Below are 25,638 nucleotides of genomic sequence, written 5' to 3'. Positions count from 1 at the left end.
TCGATCACCGGAGAACAGATCGATCGGATGCTAAGGTAATTACATTTCTTTAAAGCGAAGCAACTGCTGCATCTATTAAAATAAAAATTCAACCTGTAATGCAACTTTATTAATTAATACAGTTTCTGGGCTTTGGTTAGATCAACCTTGGGCATCACAAATTGCTAGGTTGTCGCTCCCAGGTTGGAAGCTCTGCATCTTAGCTTGTTTGGATAGTGTGCTCTCTATGCTCCTCAGGAAAATTAAGTGATGAAATGATGTATAGAAAACATTTCTGCAGCGGCAGGGTAACTAATATTGGATGCTCTAAAGCAGGGGTGCCCCTGAGATTTTTCTGGGTGTGCGCGGGCGGTGGCAGAGGCCCCGCGCTCTTCCCCAAGGCATTAAAATTAAATGCTGGGGGATCGCATGAGGCCTCTGCAACCTCAACTTACTGCGAATCAACCGGCGTCTGGCACGTCTCCATAGCAACATCACACGCGTGTTGCCTTAGCAACGTGACGTCACATGACCCTGCAACGTCATTTGACGCTCTAGGAAGGTAAGAGGGAGGCGCGAACACGGGAGGAGTGCTGGCAGCGCAGCGCCGAAAGTTTGCGCACCCTTGCTCTAAAGTCTACAAATGGAAATCACAATTCTAGCTAAGTATGAGACTAATATACTTCACACCTTGAGATTTCACCTGTTTAGGTTAATAATCTCCCAGTGATCTTACAGGCCATTGTTACCCTAGATCAGGGTGCGCAAACTGGGGGGACAACATTTTCTAAGGGGGGTGCCAAACCAAGCCTCAAGCTTACAGAGAGGCCCTGCTCTCTTCCCCACAACATTTAAATTGATTACCGGGGAAGAGTGCGGGGCCTCTGTAACGGCCTCTTACCTTCTCTCCAGCTTCTCCTCCATCATCTTCTGATCGCGATGACGCGTTGTCATGACAACGCAGAGCCAAAAGACGCCGCAACGTCAAATGGCGAGTGATGAGGAGATGTCGGAGAGCAGATAAGAGGGGGGGGGGGGGGGGTTGAGGCGCAACATAAAAGGTTTGCGCACCCCTGCTCAACATAATAACATGTATTTATTTAAATGGTACTTGGTAAGATATGGGCAATATAAGAATGTTTTTGTGAGACCAGTGTGACCTCTAAAAATATTTGACTTCTTTACCTTTGGTATGTGAATTATATTATTATTGAGCCATTTAGGGACGCTTGGATCTTAAATTAGCATCAGATGATTACATTTAGAGTTATTTAGATTTGAAAGAAATAAGTGTGACATTTTTAAAATGATCTAGGTGTAAACAGGCGTGACTGAGGATCAGAAATCTCTGAAGTTAGTATGACAGCTGTGGCCATTATTGCATACAGATATTTGCCAGGCGCGTTGTGACAGTGATTAATTGAGATGATCTGCGTGCATCTTCTTTGCAGCAGTAATGATTGACCAGAGTTTTTAACAATGGATAAACAAGCAGCAGTGCTTCACTATTCATACGTTTGGTCAGTCTTAGTTTTCTGCAAAACAAGAATCCTGTATGCAAGCTTGCATGTACTACAGTTAATTAGGGTTTCTAGTACACACTGTATATATATATAAATATATTTGAACTGAGTATGGTAAACCCTGTCCCTTGCTTCTTTTTTGCATAGCTGGCATAACCAACCCCACACTGAGGAGACCCATTAAGGTCGAAACAGTCTGTCTGTGGGTGGGTTTGCTGGCTATGCATCTTAACCCTGGCTGTGCTCAAAGCTGTGACCATGCAGCAAGCTTAAGCCTATAGGGAAACTATGTTGAATGGTTTTGAAGCAAAAAGTGGCACTGTGTGCTTGTTTGCATGTCATTTCCCAGAATCCCTTGCTGCAGTGGAAGTGCTGTGTGCTGGGTGATAATGGTGAAAGGCGGGGTTGCAAACCTGTCTAAGACATGCAAATGAGCATACAGTAATATTTCCATTTGCTATATATATATATATATATATATATATATGTATATATATAACAATAGCAAGAATGTTCAGGGCACTCAAAGGGAAAAAGGAAAAGGAAAAAACTTATCTGATCAGTTGTGGTGCTCACAGTGCGGCCAGGATCACCATCCAGCAACAAAAAATAGATAAATACCCAATATCAAAGAATCTGGAGCACTCACAAATTCAAAAAATACAATTTAATGAAGTAACACAGGCATCAGGAGGTAATCACAGAAAAAAGAAGCAACGTTTCGGACGAAGCGCCCGAAATGCGTGGGAGGAGTTTCCCCCGTTTTTGTATGTCCTGAGTGTCCCCCCTTTTTTATGTAACCCAATAAAGCATTGTCTTTTAACATTTCCCTGGTGAGTCCGAGTACCTTGGAGAGGCTGCTGCATTGATCTTTCACTTTTTCTCTGCTTCTTTGGATCGTGCCTGCGCCGGGGAGTGATGTCACTTACCCTTCCGACACACGTGACACGGGGAGAGAGAGTGAGAGCAACGGAGGACGGCTTCATCATGAGTATCAGCACACTCCATGCCGAATCCTACAATACTGCACATTATGCAGCTGACACTTATTCTGTTACAGACTTGCTAGCAGTTATCTCTCCAACACCCTCTCCCCTCCTTCATGCTCCTCCACTCTCCATTTATGTCTACAATAGGCTTTTGCCATTAGGTGGACTGCCTTTGAGCTTTACAGACGGCTCCCTCTACTTACGGTCTCCTGAGCTGAACCTCATTGGTTTCAGCCTCAGGGACCCCCTACTTCCCGAGATACAGGCCCCGTTATGGGGTGCCAGTATCTCCTATGCATTTTATTCCCACGGTCACGTGACGCAGACATTTAAATGCATAGGAGATACCGGCACCCCATAACAGGGCCTGTATCTCGGGAAGTAGGGGGTCCCTGAGGCTATCCGCTATGGTAATTAAGTTTACTGTAAATGCATTTTTATTGCATAGGATTCATGCCAGGGGTCTCTGGTGCTAATATTAATGGATATCAGCTCCAGAGATTCCCGGCATCAATCCTATGCAGGAAAAACGCATTTTTTTTCTAAGTCCCATCTCGCCGCTTCTCTTATTCTGGCGTGAGGATTTTGTGATAAAATCACCATTCTACAGCGGCGATAGGCGTTCATAGTCTAATCACTGCTACTAGAATTGCGCGAGTTTATGAGCATGCCGAAAAGCGGCGATAAGTGGCTTATCACCGCTGCCTCAGTGATTTTTTTTATGAGCAATTTTTGGGGGCGATTCAGTCTTTTATCACCCACTTATCTCCACTTACTGAATAGCAGTAGGCATTTTGGGCGATAAGTGCTTGATAAGTAGCTTATGAACGCTTACTGCATAAGCCCCTTTGTGTTGAGTATCACATTTTTATTTATTTATTTTTGTCTGAACTTTTTTTTAATAGATAAAGGTGAATTTATAAAAAATCTCTAACCTACACCACCATATCTTTAATGTACTATCACCAGTGCGTGTATTTTTTTTGTCATTGGAAGCAACATTTTATATCTATATAACTTTCCCAAAATACAACCTATGGAATAATTTCACTTTCAGAACATACCACTTTATTGGGACTATTGATCAATATTGCAGTCGTCCATCATATACTGCTGTGCTTAAAGTTCCAGACGGTATACATCCTGTGAGGGTCGTCCTCTGTCAGCAGAACTTTACAGGCCAGTCTATGTGTACTTTAGATCCCACTAGAAACTGAATAATGTAGATTTACAAATGGTTATATAGCCAGTCCAGTAACAGGCTATTCTATTCAACAGGACAACAACCTCACTAAATATACATTAGGGTAAACCTTCTGTAGACATTTCCTCTGTAATCCATAGAATCCATTGCTTTGTTGTACCACAGCCTTCTGTACTAGAAGATTAGGAGGGGATACATATTTTCTGTGTCTGGGGTTGTCATTCTTCTCTTGCTGGCAGAACATAAGTGTGCTGCGTGGGACGTCGCATTCAGTCTTAGGTTGCGCTTATACAGCCGGCAACGGCGACGCGACCGATGACGTCACCCGTCGCCATTGCGATGAGTTGTATTTCAAATTTAGGCGACGTCGCTGGCTACAAGGCAAACAATGTCATAAAAGGGGAGGGCAGAGGTATGGAGAAAATCCCGATTGGCCGCAAGGGGAGACCGTCGCCGAAAAAATCAAATATCAGTGACTATCAGATTTCTGGTAGCACTGTCGCTCCGTCGCTTTGTCGCCATCGCGTGCACTATAAGCGCCGACGATAGCGACAATGCATTAGTTTTGACGCGACGTTGCCGGCACTATAAGCGCAGCCTTAATTCTTAGCATGGTCCCACTGGATATTTGCGTAGTTTTACATATCAGGACGGAGGACTTCTGACTATAAACACTGTATGTGTGCAGTCTGATGAATCATAAATGTTTGTGTTGCATGGTGCAAAATAGTTATGTTATTGTAAAATTGGTACTCGTGCCCCATATGATGTATGCTGAGAAGCTGAATGTCCTTGTCATGAAAGCTTGGTGCTCCATTTAAATGAATGGGAAGCATTAAGCACTAAGCAATATTAACGTTTTTTGCATTGCATGCATTAGCATGCTTATGATTTGGGGAGTGTCAATTACCAGTTATTTGGAAGGTTAAAGGTGCAGCCCCACTTAGGACCAAAGTGAACTAATGGGCGTGAGAATTTTCATGGGTTAAAATAGGTGATCAAATTTAGACAAGTATAAACATATTTAAATTGTTCTTGAAAATCTGAAAATGTTCTATTTAAATTTAGCACAGGTGCTGTTAATAGAGGAGGCAGGGTTTATTAATCTTCTTTGTACCAGCCTAGATTTATTCACACTCACTCCACATACGAGTACAATTAGGACAGGGGACAATGGTAGGGAAGGGATGAGGCAGAGATGATGGATGTAAATCCCTACCTGAAACTTTCCTAAACTTAGTTCAGTTTGGCCCTATTAGGGCAGCACCTTTAGAATGCCCTTATGACATATAAATGTAGCAGCCGCTATTACTCCTGCTAGCGCATTGCACCATGACATACACCACGCCAGCAGGAGCAGACACCATTGCGTTTGAGTTCGCTGTGTGGAAAAAAGGGGCATGGCTTATGCGTTATCGCATGTGCTGGCTCCCGGCAGCGGGTGCAATAACGCCGGCTCCATCTGTTCCTGGTAAGGCGCAGGTGTCGGCACGCCAGAGGCACTTTTGATGTACTAGTTACATCATGGCAAAATACTTCTGGAGTGATGACATGACCACAAATGCCGGAGGTCCAGTGACACTAAGGTGCCGCCAACCCTCCGACAGCAACAAGGTAATCAGTTCACATTGCATAATGAAGGAAATTTCAGTGTCTGCTCAAAATGTGTTATTCTATTGTTAGCAAGATTGGGGTGGTGTAATCTCTATGTTTTTTTTTTTTAAAGTTTTGGTTAAGGAACCCTATAATTATATTGTGACATTCTGAAGAACCCCAATCCTTTCCAATAGAACGTCTGATATCAGATGCATTGTAAGGAACCCGAGCCTCTCTAATAGCGCGTCGGAGATCAGATGCTTGTAAGGAACCCCAACCCTCTCTAAAAGCACGTCTGAGATCAGATGCATTGCAAGGATCCCTAACCCTCTCTAATAGCGTGTCTGAGATCAGATGTATTGTAAGGAACCCCAACTCTCTCTAATAGCGCGTCTGAGATTAGATGCTGTGATGGTGCTCGTCTCTGATCAGAAACAGACCCGCAGGGCTGAGGTAAGGATGCAAATTAACCGACCAGTGCCCAGGGACAGAGTCCTGTTAGAGTATCCGTAGTCGGTAAGCAAGCAGGAGGTCAGCGATGGCGGTAGTGGTGCAGGAACCCTATAATTATAGTGTGACATTCTGAAGAACCCCAACCCTTTCTAATAGCGCGTCTGAGATCAGATGCATTGTAAGGAACCCAACCCTGTCTAATAGTGTGGCTGAGATCAGATACACTGTAAGGAACCTCAACCCTCTCTAATTGTGTGTCTGAAATCAGATGCATTGTAAGGAACCCCAACCCTCTCTAATAGCACGTCTGAGATCAGATGCATTGTAAGGAACCCCATCCCTCTGTAGTTTCGTGTCTGAGATCAGATACATTGTAAGGAACCTCAACACTCTCTAATAGCTGAAACAAAGTGCATAAAGTGCGCAGCTACAATCAACCTAGTGTGTATTGTGATAAAGTGATGATAATAAAAAATATATATCACGTGACCTTGTGAACACTGAAATAAGAGCGTCTGCAGCCGTGGAAACAGGGGTGGCTCAAAACACCCCTTAAAGCTAGACAGAAAACACAAATACACAGTGCACAACGCTCATAGTGCATTAAAAGAAATATTATTCAGATTACACAGTACAGGTGAGTATTATGCGTACATTAAAGAAGAAAAAAACCAGCATGTCAGGGGTTAATGTTACCCATGCGCCAACCGGATCTCCAAGCAGGATATCGTCAGATGTTATACAGCTTGATGCCTCTAGGTCTTTCAATCCACGAACAATGTCAGCAGTTTCCTCAATAATCCTACTAGTGTGGGTGGAAGTCCCAGCAGACTCGTTATTAACAAAGGTGAGGATTCCGTTGGTGAGAATGGTCACTTACAGTGGTTTGCTGCACACTTGCAGCCCTCCGATTCTCTGTCTCCAGATTTATGACGTCACTCTGCGGCGACACCGCAATACACGTCGCGATTTTCTCACCAGTAGGGGAATCGAACCAGCAGTAAAGTAGGATGAAATGTCCAACTGAGATATCACATCAAAAGTTCTTTCCAACGCGTTTCGAAACCATAAGGTTTCTTCATCAGGGTAACATGTACTAGTTCGTAAGGTATTGAAATACCCCACGCTCAAACCTGATTGGTCCGCGGCTCGAGTCCTCCAGCCAATCCAGCCAATCCAGGAAGAGCGGGGAGGAGTCAATAACCCCATAACTTTACACACTGTGCCGTGTCAAGCAACAATCTCAACATACAATCTTTATTAAAGCCAAAAACATTAAATAAAAACCCTAAATAGCATATTCAATGTGCTAAACGGGAATAGCTAGAATGGAAAAGAAAAAGGAGGTTAAAAACATAGTTTAAACAAAAAACGAACTTAAATGAAAAACACTTATTAAATAAAAATACATATAAAAAATTTGGAATAATTTTTTTTGAAATTTGAAAAAAAGCACGAAAATCTAAAATATCTAATTATAAAAATGGACAGAAATATATATATATATTGATATTGAACACAAATTAATCAGGAGACAGTATCATCTCCTCAAGTCACAGATACATTTGAGTATTTTTGTATTTTAGTTTTGTTTAAACTATGTTTTTAACCTCCTTTTTCTTTTCCATTCTAGCTATTCCCGTTTAGCACATTGAATATGCTATTTAGGGTTTTTATTTAATGTTTTTGGCTTTAATAAAGATTGTATGTTGAGATTGTTGCTTGACACGGCACAGTGTGTAAGGTTATGGGGTTATTGACTCCTCCCCGCTCATCCTGGATTGGCTGGTGGACTCGAGCCGCGGGCCAATCAGGTTTGAGCGTGGGGTATTTCAATGCCTTACGAACTAGTACATGTTATTCCCTGATGAAGAAACCTTATGGTCTCGAAACGCATTGGAAAGAACTTTTGATGTGATATCTCAGTTGGACATTTCATCCTACTTTACTGCTTTTTCGATTTCCCTACTAGTGAGAAAATCGCGACGTGATGTCGCCGCAGAGTGACGTCATAGATCTGGAGACGGAAAATCGGAGGGCTGCAAGTGTGCAGCAAACCACTGTGAGTGACCATTCTCACCAACGGAATCCTCACCTTCGTTAATAACGAGTCTGCTGGGACTTCCACCCACACTAGTAGGATTATTGAGGAAACTGCTGACATTGTTCATGGATTGAAAGACCCAGAGGCATCAAGCTGTATAATATCTGACGATATCCTGCTTGGAGATCCGGTTGGCGCATGGGTAACTTTAACCCCTGACATGCTGTTTTTTTTCTTCTTAGATGTACGCATAATACTCACCTGTACTGTGTAATCTGAATAATATTTATTTTAATGCACTATGAGCGTTGTGCACTGTGTTTCTGTGTTTTCTGTCGTCTCTAATAGTGCCTCTGAGGTCAGATGCATTGTAAGGAACCCCAACCCTCTCTAATAGCGTGTCTGAGATTCGATGCATTGTAAATTCTTCTGGATTTGGTACATTTTTCAAATTACCTGGAAATTGCAGGGAACCATTTAGGCACGCCCGGGGAACCCCAAGGATTCCTAGGAACCCTAGTGGAAAAGCACTGGTCTAGAAAGCTGCATCAAATGTAAGAAAGCGGAGCAACAAATTTCTTGGACCTATCAAAGCAGACTTCAAAATGTATAATGCATTCTAGCAAGTGAGAACTTCTTACCCAAACGTTTTCTATTTTCTTTAAATAAAAAAATATATAAAAGTGTGAAGATTCTTTTGAAATATTAATAATCTGTAGTCGATGACTAAAATGTAAATGTAATTAAAAACTAGACATGAGTTGTCCCCATTCCGAAGATGGATTTGTGCGCTGATTGTGTTTGACTCTTAATTATGCGTCCTTAATTGAAGCAGGCTTGTGAAGTTTTAGCCTTAGCGGCTGAAGGTCCAAAAGGACAACAAGACATGATCGAGTGAAGCATACACAGCTGTCAGAAACTAGAATATGGGGATCTTTCCCACGGCTCCAAAGGAAGAACTCTTTACAAAGAAGCCTTAAAACAAAATCTTAGAAAGACCTCCTAATTCATTAAATTCATCGGCAATATTTTATTACTGACAATGTCCTCGGACAATCCTATGTATCGATTACTATATTTAGCATTTTATATAGTATATTTCATATCAGATTTGTTATTGGAATGGCACACAGGTCATTTCTTTTTATCTCCCACATCTTCTTTCTTTTTTTCATATATATATTTGCCGCAACCTGTTACTTTGCAAAGCCTTTTTAGATTTATTTAGTGCTTTTTTTTTCTCCTCTTACATAGATTGTGAATGTATACATCAATACATGGACTTGTTAGGCCTTTTATGAAATGACTGTTTCTGTTATATATGACAGAATTACACAAAGTAGTGTTAACATCAACGTAGCACTGAATAATAAAGGCCCATTCACTCTTACCGGAGGTCAGAACCTAATGATGTATTTTCTTACTGTATGTGATTTCTTATGGATTGATTAAGTTTACATATCCTAATAGATTAGGAATTGCTATCGATCACAAATTGGATGGCGGAAAAGGTTGTCTAGGCTAAATGTTCCACAAGTGACAGTATGAGGTTCCGGACCCAAAATCGCATAGTCATGGAATAAATGTGACTTAAATGAATGAATATAATCCATTTTAGGCCAGGTCCCCGCTGGCTACTGCAGCGCCCGCTGTAGCGGACGCTGCAGGGAAAATAGCCGCCACTCAATGGGGCCGGGCCCGCTGCAAGGGGGGGGGCGGGGGCGTTGCCCGGTTAGTTTTTCCAACCTGCAAGAAAATTGTGAGGGGAACTATTGATGGAGCGCTAGGCCATGCCCCCTTGCGGTTCAGCCAATGAGGGCGAACCTGCCGGGTGATGTCACCACCGCGCCCCCGTCACTCCTTCCCCCCCCTGTCTTTCCCCCTGCAGCTCTCTGCAGACCGGGGAATTCAGCTGCACGCGCCGCCAGCCTCGCAGGCGCGCGTGCAGCGCAGGCACTGGGGCCATAGCCTGACGCAGTGAATGAGTGAGGCGAGACTACTTCCTCACAAGCACTTACTTGACTATCCTATATGGCGTCCCTAAGTTAGTTGTAGGTTTGTGGTATGCACATGTAGAGATCTATGCAGTGCTAGCAATATCTTCCAGTAAACGGGGCAGCCATCCAATGAAACCAATATGTCAGAACATTTTTCAAGGTTATGAAACAACCTTGTGCTAATAATTAATAGCCTCTTCTACTATGGGTATGTTGCTGGTCATGTTTCATTGCCATCAGTAAAAATCTACTTTCATTAGGAAATGTCATTAGCAGTTATGGGGAAAGTGAATCAGATTTATACCATTTAAGAAGAATATAATACTTTTTAATGCAAACAGTATGGCTACACAGTAAATCAAAAGTCTTTGCCATTATGTGTGGAATATGGAAGACATTTGAATGCATCAACAAGCTTTACCAAAGATTATGAAATGAAAATGGCTCTTCATGCATACGTACTTTAAATTACAATGGATAAGCAAAATCATTCAGCATGGTTTATGGAAAATACAGCATTTGAATGCATTTTAAAATGATTAATACATAGTTGCTGTTTTGTACAGCAGCTTTTGTGTTTTACATTGCAGTCCCCTATTGCACAGATAAAGTTCTTTGGTATTATTATGGGCACTAGTTGCCTATGAAACAAACTCATCAGTCTTTGTTCTTAGGAATTATATGCTCCCGCTGACTGAGCTCTTGGCAACAAAGACACCATGTCGCCACTGAGCCAAGTCTGCCGAGTGAGCAATTGTATCACTGCCTGGTGTTCCTGGTAGTTGTTTTTACAGCTCTCAAAGAGCAGAGAGTTAATCCCATAACGAGCAACGTGATGTGTGCTTTTTAATTAAAGATGCAGATTCAGCAACAAGGATTATACATTAACGAGGATCTCGGCATCATGATTCTCATACTTTCTAATTCACTGAACTGCCTTTGATATAAAAGAGCACCTGACTATACTCTTCATATAAATTGGATATCAGGCAGCTCGTCCACTTGAATCATTTTCTAGTGTGAGCAGGAGAGACAGAAACCCGCTCCCGTCCCAACCCTCTTTCCCAGTGGGAAGCTGAGGCTGGTAAGTTGGTAGATACATTTTATTAGAACAGGAGTAATACCACAAAACAGAATACAAATGTAAAACATTGAGCCATACACCGGCCGTAATTTACTGGCAAGAAACAGCAACCGTATTCATTTTTTTAACCCATAATAAATTATTTTCCATAGAGCTCGTTTTTTGGGTCCGTTAGAAATCAGCGATTCAATAAACCACATAAGTGAGTTTATAATGAGTAATTAGTATGAGTGAGCACATTCACTGGTGTTTTGCTTTGGTTTTGCTGGAACTCAACTGGCTTTGTTTTGGATATAAAAATGAAATAAAAATATGGCTCGGATTTTACTCAGATTTGAACATTTGATAAGAGCCACTTTGCCCACCTGCTGTGCTCGTTCTTTTACCTGCTGTACAACGTCAGACCCTATTTAATCCTTCATTTTCTTTTGTATTTATGATAGCTACCCAAAACATTTTTTTAATTCCCTTGGGGTAATACCTTTACACCTCTGTTGGGAGGTTATTCCATGGATCCACCGAAGACGCACCCCTTCTCCCATTTCCCCTGAGCCTGCCACCCTCCAGTTTCAGAGCTGTATGATATCTCTTGTTCTAATATTTCTCTTTCTCCGAAACGGGCTTCCCTCATGGGTTTTGTTGAAACTCTTTATGTATTTGAACGTTTCTCTCACATTCCCCCTCTCCCTCCTTTTCTTCCAGCTGCACAATGCATATCGGGGTCCTTTTAATCTTTTTTGACTCAAACATCCGAATGAAGTTCACAGTTTTCAAAGTTGCGATTTTGAACCCGCGAACCTGCCCATCCTTAGAAATTAGGTTATCATGCGTTGACAATAGTAGTTTTAAATCTCACGGTGCAATCATATTGTTAAGCTTACTTGCAAAATACTGTAGGACTGTGGGTAGATGCCACCTTATCCCAGAATAACCAAACACTTCAAGCTACTTTAGGGTTTAAAATTACTTTTGGACATGAAAACAAATTGAAAGACGTCTCTCTTTTCATGTAGGAGGCAGGATAGTTTCAGAGGTGTTTTGAACTAGTTAAAATGTAAAAAAAAAAAGTGAACTGGCGGAGTCTCTTTAGTGATCTGGAGCCAGGTGAACTGTAAACGGGATACACTCACCTTCCATTGAGCTGTTTTGCCTGTGTATCCTAATACTGAAAACCATCCAGTAAAGTAGACTGATTCAGATCTCAAGTCATTGAAAATCATTTAAAAAATGCAGTGCTGTTTTCAGTGGCCATTAACTCTCCGTTGCTTTCCTTAATAACCCCCTTGAGTGTTTGTTATGTGAGAAGTGAATGGGCACAGCTAATTGTTAAATCTGACCCACACCTCCAAATAACATAAAGAACTAAATTGCTCAAGAAGTCCATTAGCAGGATCTAGTCAATTGTATCCCAGATGGTAATACCACATCTATTAGGATCACTGATAGCTTTAGGCTAGGGCACCTGGCAATAGACTTCGACAGTACTTATTTGCTAGTAAAAGCAGGTACTTTTGAAACCTCCTTTACCATGGAGATTGCCATTAAGCATTGCGTTGCAGGAGTATGTGACACTGATTAAGTTCAAAATGCAGCCCCATTTATTCTGTCATATGTCTTTCATGTAAACTGCTTGGACATTTTTCCTATTATCTCAGTTTATCTAAACTGATATATGTAATAAAAATGGGGGAGGGGGGGGAATAGGTCGTACAATACCGTTTTTTTGGACAAACAATAGCTTACGGTGTATACAAGCTTATGGAGATCATACATAGGGTTCTTCTGGTTGTGCAGATTTGCATATATAGACACATATATAATGTGTATCTGTGTATATATAATACACATATATACACCAGAAAAAAAAAAATATATATATATATATAACATTTCATTTAAATTTTATGTATTATTGTTAGTATGTAATGTTTATTGTCCTGCCTCCTACATTGTACTGCACTGCAGAATATGTTGGTGCCACAATATTAAAAGATACTGTTGGCAGAACTGTCATACACCCAGTAGCACAAGCCCGCTGCCTAGGGGTAACATTTGACTCCTCCCTCACATTCTCCTCTCACATTCACAATGTAGTTAAAGCCCGTTGTTTTTACCTCCCTAACATTGCAAAGATACGCCCTTTCCTCTGTCGCTTTACTGCTAAAACTAACACGCCCTCATTCTCTCCCGTAGACTATTGTAACCTTCTACTGTCCGGCCTTGCTGCCTCTCACCTGTCTCCCCTACAATCTATCCGAAACGCTGCTGCTTGAATGACTTTACTCTCTCTAAAATCTGTCTCAGCGTCTCCTGTTGAAATCCCTCTCCTGGCTTGTGATTAAATACTATACTGTATTACTTACAAAATTCTCCTCCTCACTTTTAAGGCTGTACACTCCTCTGCCATCTCAGCCCTAATTTTTCGCTATACACCATCCTGACCCTTGCGTTCTGCTCAAGGATGTCTTCTGTCTACCCCCTTTTGTATCTAAAGCCCTCTCCTGCCTCGCACCTCTCTCAGTTACTGCCCCACACCTCTGGAATGCCCTTTCCCTCAATATCCGACTGGCTCCTTCTCTCCACGTTTAAGGCCCATCTTAAAACAAACCTCTGTAATGAAGCATTTGGTTAGCTCCGATAGCTGACACTATACATCTCCTCTGCTTTTACCATGACCCCTTGTAAACGCACTTACCATAACACCCGCCCCCCTACTATCTCTGTAAGTTTTCCCTAATTACCACTTTGATTGTAAGCTCTTCAGGCAAGGACTCCTTTTCCTAATATTTACTCTTATGTACTGTATGGAGCGCTTATTCCTATTATGTCATGTGTGTTACTACTGAACAACCGCGATGTACATGGATGGAGCTATATATTTATATATAAAGCTATACATACTGTACAATAATAATAATAATAATAATCAAAATAATTTACTTTTACTTTTATATGCTGATCAAATCCTTTATTGTCAAAGACTGCAGACATTTTTTTTTTGCAAAGAAATAGTACTGTTAAATAATATTTTCAGTGTGTCTTAAAATTGGACATTCTAAGGCCCCGGACATGTTTGACGCTTGCTTGCGGAAGCATGCTGACGCTCGCTCCCGCTCAGCACTGAGCCCCTACATGAATACAAAACTAACTAAAAAAAAACTCTCTACCAGCGCTTGATCCAAGTGATAGACTAATTGGTGTGATAACAACAATTGTGTGATTACAATGTGATTACATATGCAGCCAAGGGGGCAATAAACAATGGATTGTTCAAATCCAATACCATACAAATACAAAAAATGTCCCCGGCGCAAAGTGTGGTGATGATAATTACAGTACCATATCGAAAGACAGTCCTGTTTGAAAAGTCAGTCCTGGTAGTAGAATGATTCATCAACAATGTGAGGTAGATTTTCCTCTAGGCGTGTTCCCTTATGTTGTCTGCAATGACAGATAAAGAAAACACACCATTGCGCAGTATACAGTACTGACTCAATTGCCCCAACCTGAAGAGGAAATTCCCTACTTACAGGATATTTTCTTGTTCATTCAGGGGGAGAGAATCTGTTCTTTAGCTCTCTTCCTCCACCTTGATCTCCACGGGCCCCTCGTGGTTCCTAAGGTGGCTCTCTTCAACTCGGTCTGCGTCGTCCCAGTAGCAGCATACACCGCAACAAGCTAAGGGAACACACTGAGCCCCTACAGCCGCAATTAGAGCGGCTTTAGTAGGGGCTCACCTGCGCTTCTGCGCGCTTGCGGAAGCGCAGGTCTTAGGGGAATTTTAAATTCCCCCGCTTGCCGGCGAGACAGGCCGGTCACGTGAGCGGTTCGCCCAATGAGGGCGAACCAGCTCCGTGACGTCACTGGCCCGCCCCCGGCCAGTGACGCGCACGCCCCCGGCCCACCCCCGGTCCACCCCCTGACGGCTGCTGACAGCGCGTGCGGCAAGCAACCGCAAGGCCAGGGAAACCCCCCTCTTTCCCTGCGCCTCAGCGCGCCTCAGCACGCCAGCAGGGACCATGGACTCGGCCTAAGACACATTCTATCCTCAGTTACAGTATGTATGAGTCTCCAATTAGTCCCTAACCAAAGCAGGGGGTATTACATATTTCATATAATCAGTTTTTTTTTGTATATCCATTAAATAAATATTGAATTATGAAATAATCAAACAGGTGAGGTTCATGACGGCTTTCACTTTATTTTGCTAACGAACACTTTGTTTATACTTCCTGTATGTTGCTATATGGGACTGGACAGCATTCATATACAAAGCCTCACACGTAGCAACTCATCACTACATCCTTGTGTATTGGGGCAACATTATATACACATTTTTTTACCGATTATTGTTAAACATAGATTTGCAAAGCCTCTTTTTTTAAATTCATATACAGTACAAACCCTTAGCCACATGAACATCCGTGATGACCAGCAGCTCCACCTCTGAACTTGGGGTACCTAAATTAGACGTTTTTACCACCAAAGTACATTTCGGCAAATGCAAATATTAAAAAAAAATGAATGTATATAACCTTGATATTTGAAGGAACAGAAAGTGAATCCCTGCGATTCTCCCATTGGGCTAACAATAAATGGGCAATAAATATACATAGTGAAACCTAAGTCTGTCAGACAAAGGAGACTTTTGCTTACATCCTTTGATCAAATAATGCCAAGCATGCTAACCAACGTCAGGTAAGTCTCAGTAGCAGGTCCCTATGCTAAATGCATACACATGTTCTGTGGAATATACCCTGAATGGATTAATAAACTAAGCATAAGTTTATGTAATTTAGTGCAGTTAAAAACTGGTCTATAGCAGTGAAGATACTTACAGTGATGATATTTTAAGGGGCAACACTTATTTATCTAAGATTCAGTTTTACTTACTCTTCTTGTTTATGATATATCTTACCAGGAAGGAAACATTGAGATATACATTTTGGGGTTTTGTGTATCAAAGCAAACTTGGTGCAAACCTGTATCAAAGAAATAAATCCCACTGAAATCAATAGGCGTTTTTTCTTTGATGCACCTTTTGCAATTTCTTTGCTCCAGAATTGCACTGCGTTTGCCTTGATACATAGCAGGTCTTGTTTTCAAATACATCTAGTGTCTCCCAAAACACTTCTTTTTTTTACATAATCCTTTATTTTCCCTTTCCTGTTATCCTGAGTTTTGAAGATCTATTGATGTGGGTGTGATTCATTTACATCACAGGTGTATTCAGTGAGTCACTAGAATTGTAGATGAGCTATCTCCTCTAAGTATCGGTTACTAGCCCATGACAAATAGCATATAAAGTGTGTTTCCCAGGATATTTACTATTAGTAATATATTGTTAGGTTGTTTGGGCTAAATGTGAAAATCAATGATGCCTTGGATTATTAAACAAATGTTACAGAATGTATTTTATGGCAGAGTGGATTCATTGTGTCGCTGTTCCAGTGATATTAGTATGGGGATAGTCGTTAGTATATGAGTCTTGAATTTTGCGTGTTTTTCAGCTTTTTATATAGAAATGTAAGTAACTACAAGTCTGTTGCGTGCATTTTATCATCTTTATTTTTCCCATAAGAAACCCTTATTTATACAATCCAGTTGTTAAATCCCTCAGTCACTTTACAGTATTAGTTAAATTCATGAAAGCATACATAAAACTAAACTGAAATGATTTTTTCCTAATTACTAGTACATTTTATATTTACATTGACAGCTACAGTGCATTAAATGTAATGATACATGTGTATTTTGCTATTAATTTACATGGAACACTGCATGTTACATCAGCAATACAGCAGAGAGACATGATCACGAAGGATGTTTTTATTTCCATATTGGATTTTATTCCTATTGCCGTTGTCACCGGCGCTTGCGGCTTATTTTCGGCTCCCTGGCCACCTCCGTATGGTCACTACTCGTGTTGCTTCTCAGTGACGTCATTAGTCGCCGCTGAAAACGCTGGGGAAGACTTGGCTGGATGCTTTTCGGCACTGGACTCTATTTCTATTGCCATACCACCGGCGCTTGCGGCTTAATCTTGGCTCTGAAAGCACTAAGGAGGACTGGGCTCTGATCCGGAACAATAATTCTTTGTTGGTGTTGTCTGTGCGCCGCTGCTGAGACCGAGGAGACGCTCCGGTGCTGCTGCTGTGCGAGTGCTGTGTCCTCTGGATGGTGCCGACAACGCAACAATCTGGATGAAAAATTTGATCTACTTGCCTCATCTCATCAAGATCCCGTTTAACAGACGACGACGGTAAGAAATTACCGCGTCTGTGGACACAGATTCCTGCTGTGGTAACCCATGTCTATGTCACATGAAATGCATTATAGAATTGTCTTGATGTTCGCGCAATACTTACCTTTATACACAGAGTTGTGGGCTGTTTTTTCTCCATTTTTATAAAACTAAACTGAAATGAGAAGGTAATATACAACAAAGTTCCAATAGTCAGTGCTACAAAGTAATGGAGGATTTCAGCAGGTGAATAAAGCTGTATACTGATTGGGTGAGGACAAGCACATTGGTGTGAATATATGAGTTGAGTTAAGACAATCTTCTGTCTTCCTGGCACAGAGATATGGGGACTAATATGCATATCCAGGTGGGAGGATAATGCAGCCAGTGAATGGCTAGGAGGGCAGTTATGGCTTGTTCTACCCACTCTTTGACCAAGCGCTGTTCAGTGCGAAATGCATCGGAGGTTCCCCCACGCCGTCCTCCATGTGTTCACCCACTAATAAATTGTTTTTTTAGCCTCCGCTTATGCTCCAGACACATAATTTTTTCACTGCTGTGCTCTGCTTTTTTCCTCTATTGGATATACTCCTAAACTGAAATGATTTTTTCCTAATTTATAGTACATTTTACATTAACAGCTACAGTGCATTAAATGTAATTATACATTTGTATTTTGCTATTAATATATATGGAACACTATTACATCAGCAATACAGCAACAAGATATGATCTTTTGCTTTCACATGAGGAACTCTTCATGTTGATTTTAGGCACCCTTGGGTGACACATTACTCTGGTTGAGAAACACTTGTTTATAGCTATAGAAGTAGATAGTTGAGCTTTGAAACAACTCCATCATATAAAAAAAACATGGTGTTTTTCTATGAGTGTATTTTGACAAGACTTTTTGGGTGGAGTAATTAGGAAAAAACATACTGTGATAATGTGCCAAGTAAAATACCATTATAGCCAAGCTGTTCATCACCGAGCTGTAAATAATCTATTATGTTGTAGTTCTTGGTATGGAAGGATCACACCCTAACACAGAAGTGAACAAGTCCTTTAGCGTTTTTTCAGTGTTAATCCGCATGCATTTTGAAATCACAGCTGCCACGCAGCTGTTTTTATTGATAACATGTTTTGCCTAATTGTTGGGGGTTTGTGGTCGAAATCTAGGATTTTTGTGGCGATGGGGGTAGGGTAAAGCATGCTGGTACATTGAATTTGCACCAGCATCTCCCTGTCCTGTAGAGCTAACAATCTAATTTCGCTGCTTGAGGAAAAGGTGGTTGATGCGACTTAGACAAAGTTACAAGGAGCAGACAGTGGTATCGGGACTGGGATTGCTCTCTTCACCGGCAGCGATATAACCATTAGGCGTAATGGACCTTTATAGGAAGGCAACCTGGAGCACAACCGGCACAAATAGTGCCATTTTCTTTTGCGCTTCATTGTATTAAGCACATTGCTCCAGATTTTTTACTCCATGTGCGTCAGCTTGTGAATTGGTCGTCAAATGGAGGAGTTAGGGAGGAGTTACACGACACAGATTTTAATCAAATATATCACATTAATGTAAGGGTTCCAGTCCAGGCTTTGGCTGGTACCTGCCCTTACCTGGCTGCTGTGGATATTTTGATCACTGGCAGCCTGCTATATTGGCTGCACCTGTTCCAGGGCTTAAATAGCTGTCAGTGACTTCCAGCCCCTGCCTGGGAATTGTATGCGTTTCCCTGTGTGCCTGGGCCCCTTGTATTCTGATTCCTGAGCCTGTCCTGTTCCTGAGCCCTCCCTGTTCTTTTGGATTCCCTGTTGCCGACCTCAGCCTGTGACCCTGACCACCGCTCCTGTGCCGCCTGCCTTGACCCCAGCCTGTATCCGGACTTGCACCTTTGCCGCCTGCCTGAATCAAGACTACTCTAACAGGACTCTGTCCCCTGGCTCTGGTCAGTGATCTTAAACCCCTACCTCAGCCCTGCAGCTCCGCTTCCTATTCAGAGACGAGCAACATTACAATTAAGCACCTCTGTGATTTCTGTTTTCTTCATTCACCCTGCATAAAGGAATCAGCCAAGTTCAAGGTGCCTTTAATGTCCACTAGATGTAACAAACTGTTTCTTACATTTCCCACAACTGTACACCAACAAACAGTGCAAGGCATCAAAACACACTTTCTTTGCTCCGTAATGACCTTTTGGCACTGCATTTACTGTCTGAGCTCAGCAATGTACTGTACGTCATTATTAGTCTCACTTCAAGTGATAGGTGTTGGGAGCAGGCAACATAATGAGATCGGTTAAGTATTTTTGGTTAGAAAATCGGACTATTTTCAGCGTTGCTTTTTTACTCATGAAAATGTAAGGACCGCATGATGGGGTGAAGTTACTTTTATTCTCTTTAGAAGACAAACACCTATGAAATGTTGTTGTTTAAAAACAACAACAAAAAGAAGCTTCACATGCAATCTTACTTTGTGTCTGATTTAAAAATATTACAGTTTTCATCAAAGTGCAATCTCTCCCCAAATCTGTGAGTAACGTTTGTCTTGTTTGTTGTGAGCTGGTTTGTGGTATTCTTTACTCATTTATATCTTACAACATTTCTGGGAGTGTGGATCCTATTGCGCAAATAAATAATGAATATAATATTGGAACGTATCTCTATACATGTCAAATCTTTTTGATACCTTAAACTTGCAACAGTCTGTGCTAATCCCCATTTTTTGTGCATTTAATTTCAAATCTGATTATCCAGGAGATAAGAGTTCTTATATAAGAGAAGTTAAAATGAAGCTCTCTCCAGAGCCCAGTGTAATCTAAAGGTTACCATGGTATCCACAGAAGCTAAGGGTGAAGAAAATCCTGTTTTTTTTTAAATGCAGCTTGTTTGAAAGAGCAGGACATGCACAAGTGGATAAAATACTAACATTATATGAGTTCCGCTCATATAGGCTTCTGGAGGGGATTGCTGCTTTAATACTATTTTTGAACCTCTTAATACTTAAAAGATGTGCAACCCATTATACGGTATGCTCCTCTAGGGCAGAGGTGCACAAACTATTAAAGTTGCGCTCCCCTTGCCTTCTCCCCCCCCCCCGTGCTCGCGCCCCCTCACCTCTTGTGTCGGCGTGACGTGACCCCGCAGCGTCATTTGATGGCGCGTTGCCATGGCGGCGCTCATGTGACGTCACATTGCATCGCTGCGTAATTTGCCGGCGCATTGCCATACCGACGTGACGTAGCAGCCTTTCCGAATCAAAGTAAGTGAGTTGCAGGGGCCTCACGCCATCCCCCCGGCATTTCATTTAAATGCCGTGGGGAAGAGCGCGGGACCTCTGCAACCGCCCGCGCCCCCCCAGAAAAATCTCCCGCACCCCAGTTTGCGCACCACTGCTCTAGGTTAAGATGTAATGCCACTTTCTTTGGTGTGAAAAAAAAATAGTTTGAATCCGAGTATTATATACGAAAGAATATTTTTGTGTTAAAGTTGCCAACACATTTTTTTCTTATTTCTTCTTCTTTTTAGGTCAGTTGTCCATCAGGCTGTAGGAAGGATTCACTCATGGCTGTATGATTCGGATCCCAATCTGCAATGGATCGTTGGCCTGCAGTGGCCTGGGTCCTACTGCTGAGCCTCATTGCCAACTGCTTGAAAACAGTTCACGCAAGAGATTTTACAGTGAAAGACATAGTCTACCTCTATCCTTCAAGTAAGATATGTTTGGTTTTATACTATATCATTTTATTTTTTTTAAATCAGGTAATTCCCTTTGTCTCATTTAGGATGACTGTTTGCTTCCAAACACGAGTCTGTAACAGCTTTGTTATGACTGTTTAAAGCAGCAGAACAGGCTGCATTGCGTTTCACATGTTTAAAAAAAAAAAAAAATTATTACAGGATTGATGTAGGGGTCTCTGGAGCTGAACTGTGTTCAGTTCAGCTACGGGGAACCCCTACTTCCAGTGATACTTACCTATGTAGTGGTGCCGGTATCTCTGCAATCAGAGAAATTGTGTGCCTAACATAATGGCGGCTTTAAATGTCTCATTGGCCAATAGGAAGCTGTGACGTCATGTGGTGCGGCTTCCTATTGGCTCGCGTGACCGAGACATTTAAACGTCAAAGAGATACCGGCAGCACCTAGTATCTCTGGATGCAGGGGGTCCCCGGAGCTGAAATTAACACAGTTCAGCTCTAGAGACCCCCGGCTTCAATCCTGTAATTAAAAAAAATAATTGATAATTTAAAACGCAGTGCAACCTGTTCTGCTAGTTTAACTAAGTATTGCTGGTTTTAAGTCTTTTATCAAAGTATTGTTTGAGTTTTGTAGATATGGTTACTCTGAGGATCCCAAACAGCTTAAAACATTAATAGGGTTATGATTGCATAGGCCAAAACCCAGGCTTAACACTTCTGTGATCATAAGCCAAATAAGACGCACAGCTGCAGCAACAACTGTTCCTAAGTTTTCTTCCCTGCAGAATTGCTTTGAAGTAATAGGGGAGAAAATTCCATACATCTCTCAGGAAACGCCACAATCTTTTTTCTTTATGCTGTATCAGATGCAGTATCAGTTAACAGTATACAACAGCCCGTATTCACACAGCAATGGCCAAGGCTGTTTTCCCGAGAGCCCTTCCTACTCTGAACATGCTTACTCGATATGGCATAAATGTATTTGAAGGTTTAAGACATGTGATACTTACACCTCTGTTAAGGTATCTTCTATTATGCAGCAAAATACCCAGATTCATTCTGCTATTAATACATCATCTGGTTTCTTTTGTTTTATATATGCTCAGTGGGTATTTATTTACAAATGTTGTGTATTGATTGTTGTATCAGACAAAACACAACTCTACTTTCTTATAAAGGAAACTAACCATGTAGGATGGACTCACCTGGTAAATGGTTTACACAGCATCTGTTTAAATTGCTATTGTTTTAATTTATACATCAATTCTTTGCAATCTGTTTACATATATGTAGTGTAAATAACATGTTAAAGAACATACTGTAACAGCCTATAGTTACTATGCAGGGACAATCCATAAGATGTATTTTGGTGGTTATGTATTAAAGCTGCAGTTCAGGCAATATCCTGCATGTGTGTTTTTTTTTAATAAATCAGTTCTGTAGTAAGAAAAAATACTTTTAGCATTTTCTGTTTAAAAAAAAATAACTTTGAAAGACCAATTTTCTTGTATTCTATTTTAACAAGCATGCTTGTTCCTATAGCAACGATTTACATTCCCCATATTTAAAGATGTCGCCAAACTTTGCCGATCAATAGACGGACAACGTATTGACCGGCAGCTATGCAGTTTTTTAGTTAGTTAGAGATTGCCCACATGAAACTATTGAAGTAAAAATAATAATAATAAAAAAAAAAAAGACAACTGCAGCTTTAAGGTTTCTCTAGTTCAAAACTGCTGCAGTATTTGTTCAAACAAATTTAAAGTCCTGCAAGCAATGTATTTGTTCTCGATCACATGTAGTTATTAACACAATTACACATGCATGCACTAAAACCAACTGCAGCACTTTAAGATGCATGTTTTGTGCTGTAAGTGTAGCTCAGTGTAAAGTCACTGCATTTAATGCAAGGGAACCTGTCAGCTCTTCCTCACCATGGGTAAATCACTCTGTCTCCCTGTCTCCAAAAACCAGGCTGTGAGCTCCATGGGGCAGGGAAAAATGACATGTACAGTACAGCATTGTGTACATTATCAAAGCTATATGAGGAAAGAAATATTATGTTGATTACATTCGAATGCTGTTACTGCTCAAAGGAGCATTGGTTCAACAGATTCTATCAGTGACACGTGTAGCGTGTAGCATCCCTGAATCACATACTGTACATTGTAAATATTTAATACTAGATATTTGGTAAAGAAAATTCATATTTTTACTGTGGTTTCTATTCCTTTTTTTCCAAATATCATTTTTTATATCTCGATGATGAAATAAGCATTATTCTGACACATTGCAGGAAATATAACAGACATTTCGCAGCTGATATGTATCAGTTAATATTTTGTTGTATTTCTTTTGTAGCGACTCCCTATCCTGGAGGATTTAAATGTTTCACCTGTGAAAAAGCATCAGACAATTATGAGTGCAATCGATGGGCCCCAGATGTCTACTGCCCAAGAGGTGCGTTCTTCTTTAACCCGTTAAACATTGGGACAGAATGCATGTTAACCCCATTGCTAAATGAAGCTATAGAATACTGTATAATTAGCAGCAGCGCCTGAGTTTCTCTTTGCCACTGTAGATTCGGTCTCATCTATCTTAAATCCAGATCCACTGATGAACATTATTAACTGAACGAGGCGCTAACCTGCCTTAAAGCCTTGTTAAGTGTTAACTTGTATGTCAACGCTCAATTAAGCAGTGTTAAATGCTGTTTTCGGAGGGAAAGGGCATTGCGATAACTACAGCCGTTAGTGCTAATGATATGCACAAGAGGCGTTCCCCCTAAAACGCTTATCCACAGAGCTCCGTTATAGTTAATGCAGGGATTTGGCGAGACGTTAGTTAGGTTATAGCTAAAGGTGGCGTTACTCCCATCGAGTCTCTGAAATATAGGTTTTGCGAGAACGAGAGGCGTTTCCCAGGCATTTCAGGTGTGTTTCTTTTTGTGCACAGGTATCTCTCTCTTTCTCTCCACCTTTAGGTAAGACAGGCTTAACGCTATGTTATTTGAAGTTAATGCAAGGCACTGCTAACTTAACATGGTGTTAAGCCTCTGATCATCAGGTGGGCTGAAGGCTCAGTGAGTAACTGACTGTAAACAATGACATTGAGTTTGAAGCAAGGGAGACTGGTTCAAATCCCTGTGTCAGCTCTTTGTGACCTAAGGCAAGTTACTTTATCTCCCTGTGCCTCAGGCTCCAAAACATAGATTGTAAGCTCTACGGGCAGGGACTGTGTCTGCAAAAATTCTATGTACAGCACTGCATACACTGTCAGCACTATACAAGAAGAAATTACATTGTACAGAATTGTTGTTTTTTCATGTCATTAGCTTTGTGGATATGGATGAACCTGGAGGAAAATAACCCTCGTTAGTGATAGTACTGATTAACTGACCTCTGGATTCTTCTTGATCGTAGAAATTTTGTTTGAAGAATGTTCGATGTTTGAATCTTTGTTGTGAATTTACTTGTAAATAAACCCGGAACTTGGACACTCCCAAAGCTAGACGTTTGATTTACATAATACAGTAGCTATCTCTTGAATGCAATTGCAATTTCTGTATCCATAAAGTTCCATATATCTTATTTTTGCATAATTTAGTAAGTGCCGATAGTCAGTGACAAAAGCTGAACCTGGCAGCTACAGTATGATATACCACTAAATAGTATGCTAGCTGTTCCACCTACTTTATGTCTGTACTTGATACATTGATAGTTGATTCATTTTTCAACATTGCAAGTATACAACATGTACTCAGAGCTGCACAGGCGTAGCCACTGCTGGAGGACATGCTTTAAAGCAGGTGTGGCCAACTCCAGTCCTCAAGCGACACCAACAGGTCAGGTATTCAGGATATCCCTGCTTCAGCACAGGTGGCTCAATCAGTGGCTCAGTCGTTGACTGAGCCACCTGTGCTGATGCAGGGATAGCCTAAAAACCTGACCTATTGGTGACCCTTGAGGACGAGCTTGCTAGCCCTGGTTAAAAGTATATTATTTTCTACTCACTATAGTGATGCCTGAATGTAGCATTAGATTTTGAAATAACAAAATAATGCTGTAAAGGGGAAGAAGAGTTACAGTACCTCCCCGCTGAATACTGCGGGGCAGAATTATTAGCACAACATTTTACATTGATATTTGAACAGACATGATACAAAAAAAGATACAAAATCGTGCATTTTTGTTTGTTGCGTTAAGAGACAAAAATACTTGTTTAAACCTTTGCCCTGAGGATTACTTAAATAACCGGCATTGGAGATGGGAACTGATGAAGCGAAGTTCTTATCTGTCTTTTATCTGTGCAACAAAATATTCTGATATCCATTTAACGTCTCTGATCAGATAGTACGTTTCTTACATTTCATTGGATTTACTCTGAATGACTCTGCAGATGCACAAAAAACTTTTATTGGATACTGTTGAAGGTGTATAATTTCTTCAAATTAACCCTAGTCTAAAAGTTTGTCCCCCCCCCCTCCTCTCCCTCAATCACTGCAGAAGTCCAAAATGTGGGCACTTTCTGCTGAGGTCATAAAGAGTGATATTAGGCTTTTTGTCCCCATGGATCTAAGCCAAAAGAAAAATGTGTGAGTCAACAGCAGAAAGGAATGAGTGGGCAAGTATCTTCTGCTGCCTATTTTTTCTGTACACAATGTTCTTTATAGGGTAGATCAGGGATGCGCCACTCCAGTCCACAATACCCCCAAACACATTTTCAGAATATCCCAGATTCAGGGCAAGGGGCTCAATCAGTCCCAGCTCCAGCACAGGGGGCTCAATCAGTCCCTGCTTCAGCACAGGGGGCTCAATCAGTCCCTG

The 25,638-nt window shown here is 41.2% G+C and overlaps 1 protein-coding gene across 2 annotated transcripts in view; it reads left to right on the top strand.

Annotated features, from left to right (window-relative positions):
- Positions 1-25,638, top strand: part of LYPD6 (LY6/PLAUR domain containing 6) — a 72,873-nt gene that overhangs the window by 22,896 nt on the left and 24,339 nt on the right. The window contains exons 1-3 of one of the 2 annotated variants that reach the window (XM_075609417.1): positions 10,750-10,869; positions 20,642-20,825; positions 23,174-23,272. In XM_075609417.1, the coding sequence (XP_075465532.1) occupies positions 20,708-20,825; positions 23,174-23,272 (217 nt within the window). In that variant the 5' untranslated portion in view covers positions 10,750-10,869; positions 20,642-20,707. Of the gene's footprint in view, positions 1-10,749; positions 10,870-20,641; positions 20,826-23,173; positions 23,273-25,638 lie in introns of those variants that run through there. The other variant, XM_075609416.1, reaches the window with a different exon arrangement.

This window comes from Ascaphus truei, chromosome 7 (genome assembly GCF_040206685.1).
Source record: "Ascaphus truei isolate aAscTru1 chromosome 7, aAscTru1.hap1, whole genome shotgun sequence".
NCBI lineage: Eukaryota > Metazoa > Chordata > Amphibia > Anura > Ascaphidae > Ascaphus > Ascaphus truei.
The sequence above is the reverse complement of the archived record's forward strand: the minus strand, read 5'-3'. Positions and strand labels throughout refer to the sequence as shown.